We start from the raw sequence: 19748 nt of genomic DNA on the forward strand, positions 1-19748 counted from the left end.
GGGAAAAATAACTATGGGACAGAGGCGAGAGAAGATAATGGGACCTAAACTACACAAGCAAAAAGCACTACAAACTTCTTAAAATCTCCAGTCAAAACTAGCAATCAGTATATTTTAATTCTTTGTTCTTACTCAAAAGACTGAAACATTTCCATCCCAGAACCACCTCTTCACTGCCATCATTTGGTTGGATCAGTGCTAAACGAAGGCTTAGATGCTGTAACTAACGTCAGATGAGCAACCGGTACGACTCCTTGGTTGTAGGCTTTCTGATGGCCCCCTCCTTCCCCTTTCACCAAGGCTTCTGCAACTGAACAAACAAGCTTACTCGTTTTCTTTTGTTCTGAGGTTTGGTCTATGATTTAAGCAACAAGCTCCTACTTGTACAGGTTTCCATAGCTGCCAACGCTTAACTGTTTGCTAGCCAAGCCACTGGCCCCAGCTACATGCTTTCCACCCGGCCCCGTGGAAATGGCGTGCTGGGGTTGGGTTGGGTGGGGTTTTTTAACCAGGGGTGCGAGATGCAGCCCCGGGTGCCCTCCGCGAGGGCCTCCTCGTTAGGGAGGCGAAGAGCTGGAGCTTGCTGGAGCCAGGGGTTCAACGGCCACCCCAAGAACGCCTGGGCATCACTACCAGCTACAACTGGTATAGCTCTTGTGCCCGGGGTGGAGGGGTTAAAATAGTCTTTTTTAAAAATCAGTGACCCAAAAGCCTGGTGTCTGCTGTTGTACCCAACAAATAAAAAAAAAAAAAAATATATATATATGTGTGTGTGTGTCTGTGTGGGGAGTGTGTGTGGGGATGGGCGGGTGGATGTGTGCCACAACCAAAACAAGCGGGGAGGGAAGGAGGGGTAGGACCCTTGTACAACAATGAATAGAAACACTGAACAAGAATGTACTAAATATTTAACCTTTTTTTCTGACCTGAGTTTGTATCATGCCTTGCACTGTAAGAGACTCGCACGCTGCCTGGGCAGAGGTTAGTGGGAAGGAAGGAAAACCAGGGTTTAAAACACCACACCACAGCACTGCTAGGGTGTTTCCGTGCGGGGTGTCCCTTCTTTCTCCATGTCCCCCTCAAAAGCCCTGTAGCCCACACAGCCAAGATGTTGTAAAACAACTAATGGAAGGAAGAAGGAAAAAAAAAAAAAAAAAAAAAAAAAAGGAGGAAATGTATTTATAAAAAGGCATTAAACAGTTCATGGCAAATCATATGAAAGGTATCAGTTACTGGGAAGGAGGAAGTAAAAGTTACACACTATAGTACAAAGCATAAGAAAATTTGTTGAAGTGGGAGGGAAGGGCAGGGCAGGGAAGGGAAGGAGGGCAGACCTGAAGGTTTTCATAGATTAAATCCACAAAGATAAAGAACAAAAAAAATAGCAGCTTTTTTCTGTACAGACATATAGATGAGTATCTGAACCGTAAAAAAGTTATAAAAGTGACACAAAAGACAATGTGTATGCAAATGATCCATGGTCTAACATAGAACTGCAAGACCCTTCGAGAAGTCTTAATAATAAAGAGAAAAGGTCAACAAAGCATCATATACTTGAATCCGGTTACTGCTTTTTTTTGTCTTCTCCAATTTATGTTTCTAGGTGTTTTTTTCCTTGCAAGCCTGTGAAGGAAGGCAGGCTGCAACGATGGAGATCTCTGCCGGTTATTTTCATGTTTTTCGTGTTTCACTTTTGGCGTGCGGTTGACTTTTTTTGTACGAAATGCACGTGTTTGTATAGCTCACCACTGCCAGTTTTGTCCAGAATTCATTGGGACGGGGATAGGGGTGGAGGGAGGGCTGTTTCTTTACCCCATCCCTTTTATCTTCTCCATCACAAGAAAAAAAAAAATAATCACATTTTGTCCAGTTTTGAAAAAAGATCTAGACAATTTGATTTTTTTTTTTAATTTTTTTTTTCTTAAATACCAGTGTATGATTGAATAGAATGTATTGGTCAGGATCTCTTTTAAACAGAGCAGTTGATTACTGTGCTCCTTCCATGCCTACAAAAAAAATAAAAACAAAAAATAAAGAGTTCAGTTTTTTGGCAAAATTTGGCAGCATTGAAAATGGTAACAACCTTGGACGAATGATGGCCCTTTTTTATTCTTTTACGTGTTCCTAAAAAGATTAAAGAGCAACATTAAAAATCCAGTCTTTTTTAATTGGGTTTTTTTGTGGGTTTTTTTGTTTGTGGTTTTTTTTGTTTGTTTGTTTGGTTTTTTTATAAAGACCTACAGTGTTAGGCAGGTGCTTGCAAGGGAACCGGGGAGCCACCTGGCCTGCGATATCTTTGCTCTGATAAAAGTGCTGTAGGGTTGAACTTGCACGCAGATATGTTTCCCATTATGAAGCAAAGAGAGAGACAGAGAGAGAAGAGAGAGGAGAGAGGAGAGAGAGAGACATCAGACCTCAAGTTTTCTGTTGCTATTAAGTGTTAACATTAGAGTTTTAGAAGGCCAACTGTGTGCCCCATGAATGGAGTCCTTTAGTGAAACAAACATCTGCTTGCATATTGAAAAAAGAAAAATACGATAACTTGTTTACTGAAAAAAGGGTTCTCCCAAGTGCAGCTATGGCAGTTCTGAAGATCCACTGAGGTACAGTAGGCTTTTGAATATATTGTAATTTTCTTTCTTTCTTCCCCCAATGCATGTGTTTTTCTGTGTTTTATTTCTGTGAGATTCTGGTTCTAAGGATCAGCAGGCCGAAGACTGGGGCAACGGTAAGGCCCTCTCGTTCTTGCGTCCCCCGTTCATGTGTGCGTACGGCTGTCTCTCCTCGAAGCTGGCCCGAAGGACCACCACGCCTGGGCCGTTCTCGGCTTTGTGTCCTGAGTGCTTGTCAGTGGGTTGGAGGGTGGAGGAGGGATCTAAAGGAATGCTCTCCATGTTTTCAGTCTCCAGGTCAAGCTCCTCTGTATCTGGAGGCTTGTTCTCTTCACTGTAGAAGAAGGAGACCTCTTTGAACGCTGGATCCAGCTCGTCTTTAATGCTACCGATGATTTCCAGGAAGGAGGGCCTCATTTTCGGATTGTACTGCCAGCACATGCGCATCAGTTCAAACCTGGAGAGGAAACACACAGCAAACCCATTTACTGAGGTGTTTTACGCGCCCCGGCTGGAGCCCAACCAACCGTGACTGAACGGGACCACGCGTTTTAGAAAATCATTGAATTCTGATAGAAGACGAAGTGAATTTTTACAGGCCGAGATCCCCGTGTCACATTTCGACCTTCTTTCTAACCACTGATTTACTTCTATAGCTCCTATCTCAACCTTCCCCACTCTTGCCCATAAAAGTCTCGTGGATACCTGGCATCCAGAAGCATTTTGTACTTTTATGCTCACTTGATATTTCTCTTTTTCTCCTCCAAAATATCCTGTGCTTACTCAATCATACAGCTACATGATAGTGCCTCTTGGAGTATCTTTTTCAAACAACCAATCCTTACCCTATCATTATTGCCTTGGAAAAAATTAAAATAGGAAATATACACAAAGTAAAGCACCGCTTTTTTTCCCCTGGAAGAAGAAAATTACATTAAAATTAATTGTAATCCCCAGAAGACATTTGCCAATATCAAAGACGTTCTCTAGTCTTTTCTTTTAAAATTATGTTGTTTTCATTTATGGCCAGGGATGCATTAATATTTTACGGAGTGTGAGATCATCTGTTTAAGCACATCCATGATTAGATCTGTGCAATGTCCCATGCTGGCAAAACAAAACCACAAAATGAAACAGTAATACATACATAATGAAAACAGCATTTTCATGACACAGCAAAATTGGATATTCCTGAGAGATCGCCCTGAGCTTTAAACGCAACACAAGAAAGGATTTCACCGTCTGCGAAGGTGGAAGAGGGATGTCTTCTGTTAACACGGCACAGGTAATAGGAGAAATTTAAATAAGAAAAGGAAGATTAACATTAGTTCTTCGGGCCAGTCCTCTGTGTACACAGCACTCGGAGAAACGTGCTGTGTGTAGAAGTCACCGCTGGCCAAAACTACTGCTTTCTGCGCTAGAATAAGAATGGACCTAAAAAAAAAAAAAAAACCACCAAAGAAAAACATTTCAGTTAAGATAACGGACTGGAGAATCCTCTGCATCTCTGACCTGCGGTCCCAGTAAGACCCCCTTTCCTTGCCTGGCCAGCAGCTGGTCCAGTGGCCAGTCTGGGATCGTTTCCCCACCTCTGCCAGCCTTCCCGTGTAAGGTTAGCCAGGTCACCTAAACTTTTAGTTTTGATTCTATAAAACAACAATACCATTTTCCTAACTTCCACAGATTTTCAGAAAGTAAGCAAGCAATTCTATTTTATGCTTTAATTAGCTCTCACTGCCTTATGCCCCGGCAGCGGTTTACTAGATCTCTGGAATGATTCTGTTTTTAATTAAAAAAAAAAAAAAGGACAAAACCAAATGAACAAAAATTCACTCCTTTTTTGAATAACACCGAAGTCCATCACAGAGTACTGTCTTAATGTCTCCAGAGTCCCTGCTCCAGAACAAACCTTTCAACAGGACTGTCACCGGGCTGGAAAACCCTGGACTCTGAGGCCTGTTGCTGCATGTCGCTGCCCACAGCGGGGTCCGGAGAGTCTGGGAACCCTGGCCTGAAACAAAACCGAAGCAAATAAATCCCTTCCCCCAGAAACTCGCTCCTTGGGAAATCCTGCTGCATTTCCTCACAGGGTGCACCACGTTCTCAGCTGACGTGAACCAGCAAACAGAGGGAAAGCTGCTGTGTTTGGGATGCAAACACTGCTGAGAGCGCTTCAACCAAAACCAAAGCAATCTGAACTGAAGTGCATTTGAAGTCACAAACATTCCTGTTAGAGCTCAGCTGGCATGGCTCTGCATGAACCAAAGTCAGCCACCTGAGCACGGCCTTGTGACACCCAAAAAGAAGCTGGCAAAACCAGTCTGTGCTGGGAGAACTCCCCGAGTTCTCAATGCTGTATTGTAACAGGCACGTAGACATATAAACACTGTTAAACTATTGCTTGTTTTTGAGTCTTTAAAAAGCCTTTCATAGCAAAAATGAAGCCAAACTATAAAACTGCACTATACCCTCACCCACAAACGAGGAGGAAAGCTTGAGACATAAATATATAAAATCCATTTCTGTTACTTCATTGCTGTTTCCTTTCCAGCTGACTGCTGCGTCCCTGAATAGAAGCGGTAGCTGGAGCCAAGAACACTGGATATTCGCTGGCGCTTGGCCCTGGGGCCTAAGGGCAATGCTAAGGAGATACCACAAGCAGTGGAGTAATGCATGTGACATCAGCACAAACAAGGACATGTGATGTTTCTTTTAAGCCATTCCAGATTTAAAAACCCTACAGAGTTCCCATAAAAGGATTTTTTTTTTTTTTTCTTTTTAACTCTGTGGGTTCAAAGACCTGGCTTACATTATCTTAAACAGAAAAACCCTCTCCAGTAGACAATGGAAGAATTTACAGGCTGTTCATACAACCTGAGCAGTTTTATAAAGTATGCTTCTGACTGGTGGCAAGCGAGGTCAAGGAGGTTGCAGGCATCGTCACGAGACAGAGGACCAGCCAGTGTCCTTCCCATGCATCTTTTGCTCAAAGAACTTACCAGAAACTGAGTTACTTTTTGCACTGAGACGGTAAAAACAGAAAATGGAAAGTTACTATAGAAGCTGCATTCCATTTGCGTGTGCGTTTGTGCTTTGCATCAGACTTGATTTGGTGGGGAAAAGTGCAAAGACCTCTCCTATTCTGCTGCTGCTACACGCCGACATTACCTCTGCATCGCAGCCCCTGGTTTCTAACCGAGCGCTCGCCAGGAACAAAGGGAAAATCAGCAATGCGTAAATAGTCTAGTCATCTACAATACATGTGGGGGAAGCAATTTTGCTTCAAAAACAGAGTGGAATTCCAGCCTCCACAACTTTTAAAAGCCCCATGGGAACACACTGTCTGAGAGCTTCAGCTGTAACAAACCTTCTTGCCACGCAGCCGTCACCTGATGAACACTGCCATAACAATGGTTGTACATAAAAACATAACTTATTACACAGGAAGAGGAGAAAAACAGCAAAGCTCCTCCTGGCACCGTCTTATTGAACCATCTGTCTTATTGCATGGTTCTGTCTGTAAAACCATGCAAACTATGCCAAGAGGGTGTAGCATAAACAGAACTGAGTCTTGTTCGCCCTGTGTAAGAGTAAAAAGCCTCTAGAAATACGGTCCCCTTTGTGCTTAGCCCTTTCACAGGGATTTACCACCTCTCTGAACCACAAGACAACCGCGCCGTAAAATCCCCCCTTGCACAAGCATCTGATACAACCAAGCTGCGGAACAGAACCTCTCCGGTTCTTCAAGTCTCCTTGGTCTGTGATCCATCTAAAAGCTACTCACTCGTTGCTACCAGGGGTTAGCAAAGCACAGCCACGAACAAGCATTACAAGCATTGCGCTCTTAGGAGAGATGGAACGGCCAAGATTGCTTGCACCACGTAGCATTCGTGCGGGGGGGGCGGGCAACAAGAGGCCCTTACGAAAACTCCTGCGCTGTGGCTGAAGCGTGCATGGCTGTGCAACACTCACATAATCTGCAAGGTTAAAAATAGTAGATTCGGTGACAGTTGCAGCAAGATTCTTCTCTCTATTCTCATCTACGCTTGCCCACAGCAGTCTACCTCCTCCACCTGTTCTGGAGGTTTTTGTATATCAGTATACTCCCCTTTCTCTACAGAAAGGTAAATTTGTTTTCTGCCCGTAACTTTAGTTGTTTCCAAGTCTAACTAATTTAAAGAAAAAGGTATCTCTGCATTTGTAGCCTACCACATGAGATACACAGAAGTGCAGTTCCTGGCTCCCCTTCTCACTTGCTTTCCCTCAGTGCCAAGCACAAGAAGTATGCTGACCCTGCAGCAGGTGGACTTTGCTTTCTGGGCATCTTGAGTTAATATTGTGAGTTAATATTAAGTATCACAGACCAGTCAGTCTCCACCAGTGAGAACCTGCGCTGTCTAAAAAAACACCTTCCACTGGCACAGACACAGCAAGAAACCTGTCTTTAAACAGACTCTTTTAGCAACATCCACAAAAGAGGACCCCCTGTTTTACAAGGGTTTCATAAAGCGCTTGCGAAAGCAGTTGCCTGAAGCGTGCTGGGGATGCGTGGCAAGATCCATATGCAATTTCAGGGCTCTTTGCAACGCTGTTACAAGCTCCTTTCTGTCCATTCAGTAATTTTTCTTGTGAGGTCCCTTGCTGAGAAGCAGGTTATCAGGCAGCTGGAGAGGGGAGAGGAACTCTGCCTACAGACCAGGTCCCTGTGCCTGCCAGCAGCAACACGTGCGAGGTTCAAGACTGGCAGCAGTTGTCAGGTCACCGAGTGTTGCACAGCATCTTGGGCTAACGGGATGGAAGACAGGGAGAGAAGCGACAACATACATACAAAAAAAAAAAAAGCACCATAGTAACGCAAAATCGGTTCTTTGAATGCCAAATGCATGTGCATGGAACAAAGGTGAAGATTATTCCTGGAGCTTCCTACTGTTACTCCTACAGCAGCCTATTTGAATTTCAGCAGGCTTGGGTGTCTGTCCTAATACAAAGACAAAACAAGCTGAAAGGGATCTAAAGCAAGTCACAATAAGCTTCTAAGGTCAATACATTCAATTAATTTGTTTTCGTTTTGGACAGAGTCAGGATGTTTTATACACAACTGTATCACCAAAAAAAAAAAAAAAAGACACCACTAAACTGGACGTGCCTGAGTTCTGAGTTCAGCCCTGTTCCTTGTTCTGATGGAGAGAAGCGGCTAAATTCAAAGGAAAGGTTTTTTATTCTGCACCTCTGCAATGTCAGTCGGACTAATGTCTTGGCGGCCCTAACTAATGTGCGAACAGCTTCTTCATTAAAAACAGCACAAAAAAGGCCTTTGCTGTTATACACTGGTGCAAAGATTTGCTCTGCCAGACATTAACCAAATTCTCCCAGCTCGCAAGCCAGCTACCCTGAAAGTGGATTTATCCAGTAGCAACACCCAGCAAGCAGCGGACTACCTCTGAGGAGGAGGAGGAAGGAGAACGGGCCAGGTGGGCTGCAGTGAAGAGAGCTTCTTGCTGTGACTGCCCTCTCGTCCCCCTGTTCATACCACACATACCCCAGGTTAATGGGGAATTTCTAATGCCGAATCTCTTGCTCAGTATGTTCTCACCGTAGAGGTATTTTTTTCCCTATGGGCTCGGGGAGCTGACCCCTTCACACACCCTCTTCTTCCCCCATTTCTGCCTACTCCCCCCCTCCATTACACAGCTCTGACCATGTTAAACAATCTCCAGTCAATCTGACTGCCAGAAATTCTCCACAGCATCGTGGAAGGGAAAGAATGTGAAACTGAGGAATCATATGGCAGCTACACCTCCCCCTGCATATACCACCCACCCCCCTCAAACAACAAAACAACACTGCCTGTCATCTGAAACCAAAGCCAGCGCTCCAGCCAAAAAAGCTCTTTCCCTAAGAATCCCAAGCAGCTGAGGCCCTTAAGTGATTGTATCCCTTCTGTGGGCCTCCAACAAATTTCAATAACTGCAAGACACAGTATTTCCTTCCCAAAAGCCAGTTTGGGAAGTATATCAAAGTAATAAAGTCTGAACAACCGAAACTGCTGTACACAAAAGCCAGCAGAAGTATTTCAACAATGTAAAGCTAAAAACTGAAGCCTGCTGCACTGCACATCCTCCTCTGCTGCAAGGCTTTGTACTGATTCGAGGGGTAGGCAAAGGTTTTTCTGCGTACTTCTTTCTGTGCTTACAGGAAAGGAAACTGGTAGCAGGGGAGATTTGTGTATCTCAATGTGATGAGCACTGTGACTGAAATAGCAGATCCAACGCTGCTTCAGACAAAGGAACGATACATTCATTTATCTGTATGCTCAACTCAAAAGTTGAATTCCACAAAGTTTATGCACAATACATTCCAGCTCGTCCTGTGCTCTTTTTTCTCTTTATGCTCAACAGAGCTCTTCAAGCAGAAGAGACAAGATTTAGGCACAAAGTCATCTGCTGTAGAAAATGTCACTTACAAGCTTTTATTAAGTCTAATTTTATTCAGGACCATAAAGATTGGGGTTTGTTTCCTTACTAGAGAAGATAGCCCAAGAGGAGATTCTGACCACAAGCCAAGTTGTTTTCTGGTATGTCTAACTACTATAAAATACAAGATTGACAGAGACTGTTCGAGCAGCACCTCACATTACTATCACTCTTTAATAACCCCTCCTGTAGTAGACAGGGCAGAAGCAGACACTGAAGGGATCAGGAAGAATAAATTGTGCACCGAGAACAGTGGTAACTGTTGACACTTACAGCATATCAGGACAATTGTCTGGTTTTTCCAGCAGACCTCCTTCCATCACAAAGCGGAGCACTTGTTCATTGGTCATGCCCTGGTATGGCTGCTCCGCTAACGTTGCAATCTCCCAAAGTACAACACCGAAAGACCTGGAAAACAAATCAGAACTTTAGAAAGCTGAGCAATCTTTACAAGGATATTTTTCTTCGATGATGCTGAACACGTAAATTTTCTTTTACCAAAAATTTCCAATTGCTCAAGAATTATGCAGCTATGGCGATAGCCACATCACCTAGCGTAAGAGACTGTTGACTTCAAACACCTCTAGTCAATGGTGAGAAACAGGCTCCCGGTTCTGAATGACTCTTCAGAACAGCCTCTGTAAGAAAAGACTGGTAATACAACATCTCCGTTTTTCACAACCATAATCTACAGCTCAGAGCTGGTCATGATTATCATCATTCAGTGGTCCAACATTCCTTGGTTACACCGGTTTTGGACAGGTCCATCAATAAGAAAGCCACCACAAGCTCACTGCATTGACCAGAAGCCTCCTAACTCAGAGGAGATTTAAGCTGGGAGCTTGCCTGGAGAATCAGCTCGCATCTCACCTCCCTTTCCCATGGCTTTGGGTTCAGACTTTAGGCACACTCCAAGGTGGGAAGAACAGTGGAGAGGGGAAAAGGAAAGATGCAGGTAAAGAAAAAAAGATTTAAAAATTCTGTTCCTATCTCTGTGCTTCCTGTACAGAGTACCTCAGGCTGGACAGACACCTGACCATTAACGTCTGCAAAAAGATGCGTGTGTGGCTGGGTGCAGGGAATCAAACCTTCTAGGCAGGTGGAGCAGTTGCAGAGACTGGCTATTTAACGTGAGCTCCACAAGCTCCCCCCCACCCCCCAAGCCACAGAGACGGCAAGAAAAAAAATCTGTACATTTAAAAAACTAAACTCGAAATCTTCATGTAACATCTCAGGTACTCCTGATAGCAGTTGAGAAGGCAATAATGCAGAACGGTAAGCTCTCATTCCAGTGCAAGCCGCTTTTCATCAGAAATACTTGAGTCACACAAATCCGATTTAAAAGCTGCATTTGTCCCTTACCGCTCTGGCAAGCCGAAAGCTAGACAGCAAATGCACACCACCACACCTGTGCATCTCATCTGCCTTACCACTAAAAGCAAGCAAACCACCCTCTATTCCCCAGGCACAAAACCACTTCTTGGGTAATACTTCCCATTTATCCCTCTGCTTTGGGTTCTTCCACATTCTAAGCCAAAGGTGCAAGGTAAGGATCAAGGTGTTTGACATACAGCAGCAAGCAACAAAACCCATTTTTGAAAAAGACATGGAAGAAATGTGAATGTTCTCCAGATTCTTGTACCAAGACCCTCATTTGCTGCTTCAGCAGCAAAACATTTAAGCCCCCAGGAGAAACTCAGTTACCCTTTTGCAACACGCACCTAACTATGTTCTTGAAACAGAGCTTCCAGCTCCTTCCACCTAACCACAAAGGACAGCAGAAGTGAAAAAAGAAGTCTGTCTAATCATAGGGATTGATTACTGGTGAAGGAAGATAAGCGTAGTTATGTAATTGGGTAGTTTGGACGTAAGTATTGACACTTTCTAAAAATATCACCATTTAAAATTAGTTTATTGAGCAGACATGGCTCAAATTGTCTGCCCTGCACTGAAGAGTCATCTACTTTCAGAGCTGCTGTGCAAAGAAAGAACATCTAGATGCTGTCTTGTCTTCTGTGGCTAAAATGCTGAGTCAAGCTTAGAGGAAAAAAAGCATAGTTACAATAGGGTATTGTTGTGAAAACAGGAGTCCAGTATTATTAGCTGGTTATGGTAGAGTGGTTTTATCTTTCAGTTATCCACTGTATCTAAAATGGTTTGCATCTGGAGCCAGAAGCCACAAACAGACTTGCAATTGTTTGCCTTTCAGGGGAGGCAGGGACGGAGGGTCAACTCAACGTTTTGGTGCCTTTGAAGCTACTTTGATCACTGCAGGAATAATGAGAACAAGCCCTGCGCACCTACTGGTCATATTATCATAACAAATAAACTTAGGTTGCTCCTTCAAGGCAACTACCAGCTCTGAAAAAATGCAAGATGCTGAAGACTTATTTATAGAAACACACCCTCACCCTGAACAGTATTGCAGTAATTTGAAAGTGTTCTCTTTCCCTAACTACAAGAGTCTCGTCTAATTACCTCATTCTTCAGTCTGAAAAGCAATAGAAGAATGAATTGCTAAAATAAAGCTCCACCCTTCAAAACCTCCAGACGCTCTTTTTGCAGTTTGCCATTTCACCTTACAGCTTATAAATCTTGGACTCTGACCGCTCACACAGTTTTGTCGATTTGACATTTTGGCTTCTAAAACTTATCTCGAAGAACATGAAACCAGATGTCACAATATCCTACCAAAAAGGCAGGAAAAACAATCTCAACATTTTTTACTGTTTGATGAAAACAAATAGCCCCCAAAACAGCCAAGCTACACGGTTCACATGAAGAACTTCAAAATCTGAACCAATACAAGGAGTCAGGTCATTTTTCCTGGCATGAAGAGACCCTTAATGTATAGGTTTTGGTCTAAAAGTTATTGAGAAGTAAACCGGAATGATCCTTTTAGCCCTAAGCAGATCAACTACATAGACACTATTTCGTGACAGTGATAAGTCAAGATCCACTACATTTGGAATTCGGATTGAAATTTCTGAATCTATAGCTGTGGATACATGAGACAAATGCAAATGTGCACGTGTTCTAAGCAAAGACCATATTCCTCATGTTGAACCAGTTTTTTTGTACCTCAAGATAGGATATCTATGTGTACCAAATTTCAGAATAAGTCACTTCTAACAATTAAGATGACAAACCATCCCAAGGAGGAACTGTTTGAAATACTGATGAGAGCTGTGGACCTCCTCTCCATAAAGCAATTTTTTCCTCTTCATGCTTTCCAGTAAAAATCTGTCAGATTTTACTCCTCCGCCTCTTAAGTTTTCCAACCTTATAATCAGTAAGCTGCTTTCCTTGATGTGACTTCTGGCTAGGATATTTCACTCAGACTGTCCCGCTGATAAACTGCAATATTGTTTGCTCAACCCTGCTTTGGACTAAATGACCGATGAATGCCAAATCTTGTTAACATTGAAGGGAGAACTCACGTACTTCCTGCAAGAACTAAAGTGCTAATTTCCTTCTGACATTTGATTTGGCGTCACATCTGTGGGGTTTTTTTGTTTGGAATTTGAGTTATGCTTAAACAATGATGTCACTTATAGGTTAAAAGGAAAGCGTGTATAGAAAAAGCGCAGTACGTCACCGAAGCCGAACACCTGATCCGCTGTAGCCTGCTTTTGATACGACGGCTGGAGTCGACGGCTGGACTTAAAAGTTACTGTTGTGTGGTAAGAACGGGCAGGTCTGCCAGCTCTTCACTCCAGGCTCATTCAGTTCTACATCTGGGGATTTTCTAGTGACATATTCCAAATTTCTGTCTGCTTTGTGAAGCCATTACAAGTCCCAAAATTCTTTTACTGCAGGGGGACTGCCAAAAGCATGCCTGCGCTGTTCCATCAGATAAATGGCTGATACAGGGCTTCCCCTTCAACTCCAAGTAGTTATTTTCATCTGTTTCCAAGTTTGAGGGTTACTGGATTCATAAATAAGTTACTAGCCATATACAAAAAAATTTAAGCAACGTTCTGGTGCTTTGCTTTTTCACTTGCTACGTCCTCTTATGAACCTTTCACTCAAAGCTGGTGCTGTGGACTACAGTCCACTGACTGCAAAATCCTCAAGCTGTTTAAAGAAAATGCAGTTTACTACTAAAATACCATTCCTACTGACTTCTAGACATTTGGAGGCAATCAGCTGCCAATTCTGTAACAGATCAGCAGTAAAAACATCTTGTTAGGAAGGCAGAGAAGCCATAAAAGACAGAGCAGAGGTTTTGCCAGTACATGTTCATCTTCTGCCAAGTCCTCCCTACCTATCTGCAAAAGTTTGGGGGGTGTGCGTGGGGAATTGTTCCAGAGTATTATTTCTTCTAAGAAGTGTATTTTGAAATTTCCTGAGTGCCTCTATTAATAACTCCACAGATACAGCAACTAGGCAATGTGCTTTTAAAGAAAAACCTATTTCTGCATCTTGCGGTATATAAAACAAGCAAACAAAGCTCCAAATGGAGAAGGATATACACAGGGGAGAACTCCCAAGAAAAAACCTGCTAGCGTACACAAACCGTCTGCGGGAAAGTAAAGTTATTTACACAGAAGGTTTTGATAGAAAAGCAGGTCAGCGCTATGAACCTTTCTATATTCTTGGCAACTTTTAATGCTTTTCTTGAAGGAGGGCAATTTGAAAAATGACAACTTTCTCTTCCAGGTGAAGGCAATGTTTTTCACTGCACAACTGATTTTACAACCCACAGCAGGAAACATGCCGCCACCTCCAGTTTTGGAAATCCATTTAATTTTGCTCTCTTGAGAGGAGAATTTCACCTCACGAGTTCTTGATTTTGCAATGGAAATATGAAATATAAAGCAGAATGCTTCACAGTGGTAAAAGAGAGTTACCTTTGAAGAGACAGGAGAAGCAGTATACTTAGTTAAGTCTACCAAAACAAGAAAAGAGGCTAGAAGGAAGAGAGGCTGAAACAGTTTTTCAGAGCCCCTTTTTTGTTACCAGACATCGGAGTGCGTTGTGAAGACTCCATCTTTCAGTGATTCTGGGGACATCCAGCGGACAGGCAGCAAACCTTTCCCTCCTTTACGATAATAATCTGTCTCGTAGATATCTCTCGTCATGCCAAAATCTAGAAGGTATAAATGTTTTGAGTTTGCATGAGAAAGTGATGAATATTTCCCCTTACTACAAGCCACTGTAGCCAGCAGAGAATCACAGTTTGGTGCAATCTGCAACCTGTTATCACGACACTTTACTTTGCAGGCACTTTACCTGCTGCCTTAGGGCTGGTTAGCTTCCCTCCCAACAAAACCAACAGGCATTTTTACCATGGACTTCAGTGGGTGAGAAGTCTGAATGATTTAAACATATTAATATGAAAAGTTCTAGGATTTATGCTCAAGACTTGCAGTAAGCCAAGTCTTCTGAAGGTCATACAATTCACTAATCTGTTCTCCAAATTCAATGATTTTCTTCTCTTTTTAAAGAGTGTAAAGAGCTCCTTTAGTACTTAATACTATTGTCTTTAATTAAAGAATCTCACATGTTGAGGGAAATGCATCTCTCATGTTTCTTCCCTCTTTCCGAAGGTAATTTCCAGTTCCTGTATAATACTCCATCTCAAACGGAGGATTAGCCTATTCATTTATGACTAACACAGACCAATATTAAAGACATACTTTGGGTTATACGCATGTCCTTAGCTGTAAATATGTAAACATTTGCAAGACTTGGATCTAACAGTGCTCATCTCCTGTCTGTAAATCAGACTTATTTCAGAATTTTTTTCTGTACAATCAACTTGATGCACACAAAACTGCTGGGTCTTGGACTAGCCTATTTAAACCAGAACTATGTTTTCAGACACGAACCAAGAACTTATTTATTAATCAGGTAGCATGAAATCTCTTACTAATATTAAATGCTGTCTGCTAACACATCAGACCTAGGGCAAAATCCATTTTATCAATACAGACCTGTACTTGCCCCTTTTTTCTGGGAAAAGTGGAGTGACAAGAGGACCGAATTCCTCCGGTTCTCACAGTCGTTACTACCAGTCTATGGATGTCACTATTACCAGTGACCGACCACTGATCCTTTTTGTTCCTTGTCTGCTAGGGACACTGGTACCTCAGTCATTATGACTAAAAAGCCCATCTGTGCAGCTATTCCATCACTCCCACACACCAGGGTGACTTTATCCTGGCTGAATGGAAAATTCTTTAAAAATGCAATGCAAATAAGAAACAGATATGCAACAAGCATAGGACAGTGTAACATAAAGCTCCTCCTCCGAGATCTACACAGTCTGAGTCGGCATGTTCTAGTCAAGATGCTCCTAAACCATGTCTACATGAAGGGATTTTCAATACTGGTACATAAATGAGAGCGGTGCAGTGTATTTCACGAAATGCTTTCGGGGTAACCATGTACCATGTTAAAAGGAAGAAATGCACCATCTTCATTCAGTTCAAAGAATTGTAAAACATGCTGGTGGGGGGAGGAGGAGTGAGAAAACTGGAATGGGAAGGATTCAGGCTGACTTCCCTCAAACCTGCAGAAAATGCACAAAATCCCCCAAAGATCTTATTTCCTAATTAACTGACTCAAAATGAAATCATTTTTCTTTCTCCCAAATGACAGGATTACTTACACAAATTATCAAAATAGCTGAGTTAAGCTTAGAGAAAAAGAATTAGTTTCCTACAGCAGAAGGCTGTTGCTATACATGTTATTTTAATGTGCACAACTCAAAAACAGCCAAAAGCTTAAAATCACCCTCTCTGGAGAGAAGTCTGAAAAAACTCATCTGACACTATTTTGGAAGGATGGTGAAGGGAAAAAAAAAGTGGTGTTCTAAGAGCAGAGCAGAGGAAAAGCCATTCTGTTGTCTGGAAAGCAGAACTCCAGTTCGTACTGGAAAGCATCCAGCTGAAGTCAAGCCTTACGTTCCACTTCCAAATCAGATATGCTTTAAAATAATCCTAAAATTCTTATTCTTGAATAAATAAACAGGAGGTGGAATTATTTTTGCGCATTAACAGAAGAGCGAATGACACACCAGTGGTAACTATGCCATCCACCCAGATGTCTGCAGCATCTGCACCTCAAATCACTGCTTCACTAGCTCTTTTTAAACCCACATGCTATACTATTTCCTCACTGGAACAGCAGCAAGTAGAGGTATTCCAAGAGTTTCAACTCAATGTTGACTGCTCACAGGCCTTAAATCACAGCAAGCCTTCATAAGGAACGTATTTCATTCTGCAGCAATTTAAACTAGAGCTAAGTTTTAAAAGGTCTTTCAAATAGCTTTCAAAAAATTAAAATGCCTAAGATGCTGATTTTTCAGGATGACGTTTTTCGTTTGTGTAGAAGTCAAGAAAGCGCACCTCCAATTTTCACTGTGAAGTCTTCTGCCACCATGCAGTTTCTCGCAGCAAGATCTCTGTGAACAAATTTGTTGGCGTTGAGGTATGCCATCCCATCAGCAATCTCTCCTGCCATCTGAATCATCTTCTTCAGAGTTGGAGGGGCCTGGCCAGGATTATTCTGAGCAAGATTAAGAAGATAAAACAGATAAGGGGGGAGGAAAAAAAAAGGTAACTATTTCTACATCAAATTGTCACATACTATTTTATTATTATTTATTTATTTATTTTTAAATAAAAATCACATTATCACAATTCAGCCTGACATGATGCAGGCTAAACAGAAACTCATGATTACGTACACCATAGCATCTGCTTAGTGGGAAAGCTGGCCATATCAAGATGGGTTACAAACTCCCACATAGCTCTTTTAGGCCATTCTATTTTATGGAATACAAGCCAGAAAGACTTTTTGGTATAAGGATGTTATCTTACACCTATGGACAATTTCTTCTAAAGCAAATTCACTCCTTAGCATCCACGGATATATGACTTCTGCCATTCTGTCTCAGGGATGAAGGAGTTCAGGTATTCATACGCCATCAGTTAAGTCCCACCATACCTTACCAGTATGAATCTCCTTAAGCTTCACACCCCTTGGATAATCATCACTGACATATAACCAAAACCAGATCCTCATGTACTGAATTCTACTAGTGACAAAGATCCTACAGCACACAGACCAAGTCACTGAACTTTATCACACCCCCATCCAGAGATTAAATGGCCCCTTACCCACCTTCCATGGAAAGTGTTTATGTCCAGACCCATCATCACTTTCAAATGTGCTACTTTGTGTTGAACTAATGAGGCACACCCACTACTTTCAGGCTCCCAAGAGCCAAATGCAACACACCCTATAGGAGCCAAGAAGATACAACCAAGAAAGCCCAGAAGGACCAATGCGAGTTGAATCCCCAGGAGCAAGAGATAGGTATGGGAGCTGCAAGGTTAAATTACTGGTAAAGCCAGCGATCAGGCAAGCCCTCCATCCACACCTTATTGAAGTATCCTGCCTTCCTCCTCATACAGGTCCTCAGAAGACCACTCAACTCTTCACATTGCTCATCAAGGAAGACAGGGAATTTAGGCACAGGCCTATCACAGACTGCTTTGGAGAGCACCCGGATACACGACAGAAAAGACAAGTACAGAGCTCATCATTTTGGTAATTTCTATATAGTGTCACTGTCCCTTTTTATGAAGTTTGTTGAATTCAACCAAAGCTATTTAATATAACCTGAAACATTATTAATCATAAATGCTAGTCAAGCCCTTAGGTCCATAGTCCTACTGGTATCTTCTGAATGCTGTATTCAGTACAGTTGTTTTCTGTATCCGGTCACTTAAGCAATCTGCTCCTGCTACATGCAATGCCCTCCATTTATACCATATTCATTCTCTTGAGCACTTATTGTGCTCATGTTCTGTTCCTTTAAGTTATTCACATCAGAATTTCCAGATCAAAGGCAAAAGCTGCTGAGCTCATTTTCTACATAGTCTACTATGATTTCAGTGGCAAGTGACCTAGGTGTCATCTTTATGCTTCAGACCCTGTATCATATGTGGCAATTTTAGCTGTTAGACTGGTGGCCTACATACTAGAGTACGCGTATTAGCTAAGATATTAGATTTTTACTTTCCAGCAGAGGCAACAGACAGGTTATACAACATTAAACAATTTATCCTAACACGCATGCTTCAACTAGCAAATTTTTTGTTTAGCATCTTGATGAGAAATTAGATTAGACAAGAGATTTAATTCAAATCTGGAAAACGGGACTCATTAACATGAGAAGGCACCTATTCCATGCAGTACACTGGGCTGTTTGCAATAGCTACCTCATGAAAAAAGGTGTTGCAGATCACAGAGCAGCTCATGTTTTGTTCTTAGAGCTTAAGGAGAAGGGCAAGAAAGGCTAATTGCCTGCTGCTTCCAACGTGACGCTCTTTTGTTCAAGACAATTCTAACTGAAGAAATAAAAAAAACATCCAGCAACTCATGACTCACCTCTGTGTCTGGCCTCAATGATCTCAGGTAACTTTTGAGGTCCCCACGTGTCATCAGCTCCATGATAACCAGCGTAGGCTGGCCCTGAGAAACAACACCAAGCAGCCTAACCTGGAAGAGGAAAAACAAACGTTCAGTTACAAATACAGCTAATTGAACTGTAGTAATCATTTATTCATGTTGATACGTAGCCCCAAACACCCGTGAACCTGTGGGAAAGGTCCAAAAGTAGATTTTGTTCCACTCTGACTCCTGTTTAACAACAATATTATAAAGCTGCGCAGAGTTGAAGCTAAAATCCCAAGTTCCCGCTTCAGTCAGTGAGGACATGCCCTGCACACCCTCATGCCAGTAAGCACCATGGCTCTATGAATCACAGCCTTGTTACATTTTCATGACTTACAACATGGTGACAATTGAACTCCTTCATCACGGAGGCCTCATTTAAGAACTCTATCCTCTCACGCATGCTTGCAGACTCATTGACAGTCTTGATGGCCACCCTGGTCTCTGGCTCATCCTTCACCACTCCCTTGGCTATTCCCTCGTACACCATTCCAAAGGAGCCTTGCCCAAGCTCCCGACACATGGTGATCTTCTCACGGGGCACCTCCCATTCGTCTGGAACATACACTAAAGAGAGAAAGAACAGGCCATGATGTTCCACATCTGCAAGCGGTGTGATCATGCACCACTTTATGATACCAACTGCCCAAACAGTTTTACTGTAAACAACACTAGACAAAATGCTGAGACCTTGCATGATGTATGCAAGCAGTCCGTGGTCTTTCCCATACAGAGATAGGTAGATGCTTGGCATACAAATAAACCTTAAATAAACGTGTAGATGGACTTGAAGGGGCCTCACTATGGTACTGACATAATGGGACAGAAATAAGGAACCTCAAAGCACAAAACCAGGGTGGGAAGAGGCTTGAATGAATACTTCAGGCTTGAGCTTTGCTTGGGATCCTTGATATTCTTATTCTTCCAGACAGCATCAAACATACTTGATCGTCTGTATCAGTTTAGTGTCTGCTATATTCTCTATTAACAGATTGATTTTATGACTAGAGGGAAACACACGCTCTGATCTAGTAGGCTCTTTGCATGAAACTATTCTGATCACTTGCACACACACTGTTGCACCAGTAAAGGCAGAACCTGCTGCTGCCGCCAGTCTTTGATCTGAGGCAGAAGAGAGATCTCAGAAGGTGACTGCCAGGAGGGAGGACTGCCTCAGGCAAGAAGACATCTG

General features: G+C 42.5%; 1 protein-coding gene across 3 annotated transcripts in view; it reads right to left on the minus strand.

Annotated features, from left to right (window-relative positions):
• Nucleotides 1-2: 2 nt before the first annotated feature.
• The window catches only part of IGF1R (insulin like growth factor 1 receptor), a 195979-nt gene continuing 176233 nt past the window's right edge, over nucleotides 3-19748 (minus strand). For all 3 annotated transcript variants that reach the window (XM_087743361.1, XM_087743360.1, XM_087743359.1), the window contains exons 16-21: nucleotides 18894-19123; nucleotides 18491-18601; nucleotides 16441-16600; nucleotides 14048-14177; nucleotides 9359-9493; nucleotides 3-3069 (exon numbers count right to left, since the gene is read on the minus strand). In XM_087743361.1, coding sequence (XP_087599487.1) covers nucleotides 2703-3069; nucleotides 9359-9493; nucleotides 14048-14177; nucleotides 16441-16600; nucleotides 18491-18601; nucleotides 18894-19123 — 1133 coding nt within the window. In that variant the 3' untranslated portion in view covers nucleotides 3-2702. The remainder of the gene's footprint in view (nucleotides 3070-9358; nucleotides 9494-14047; nucleotides 14178-16440; nucleotides 16601-18490; nucleotides 18602-18893; nucleotides 19124-19748) is intronic.

The sequence above is a fragment of the Nipponia nippon genome, unplaced genomic scaffold (assembly GCF_047370975.1).
Source record: "Nipponia nippon isolate SJK-2023a ecotype South Korea unplaced genomic scaffold, ASM4737097v1 scaffold_9, whole genome shotgun sequence".
NCBI classification, from domain to species: domain Eukaryota; kingdom Metazoa; phylum Chordata; class Aves; order Pelecaniformes; family Threskiornithidae; genus Nipponia; species Nipponia nippon.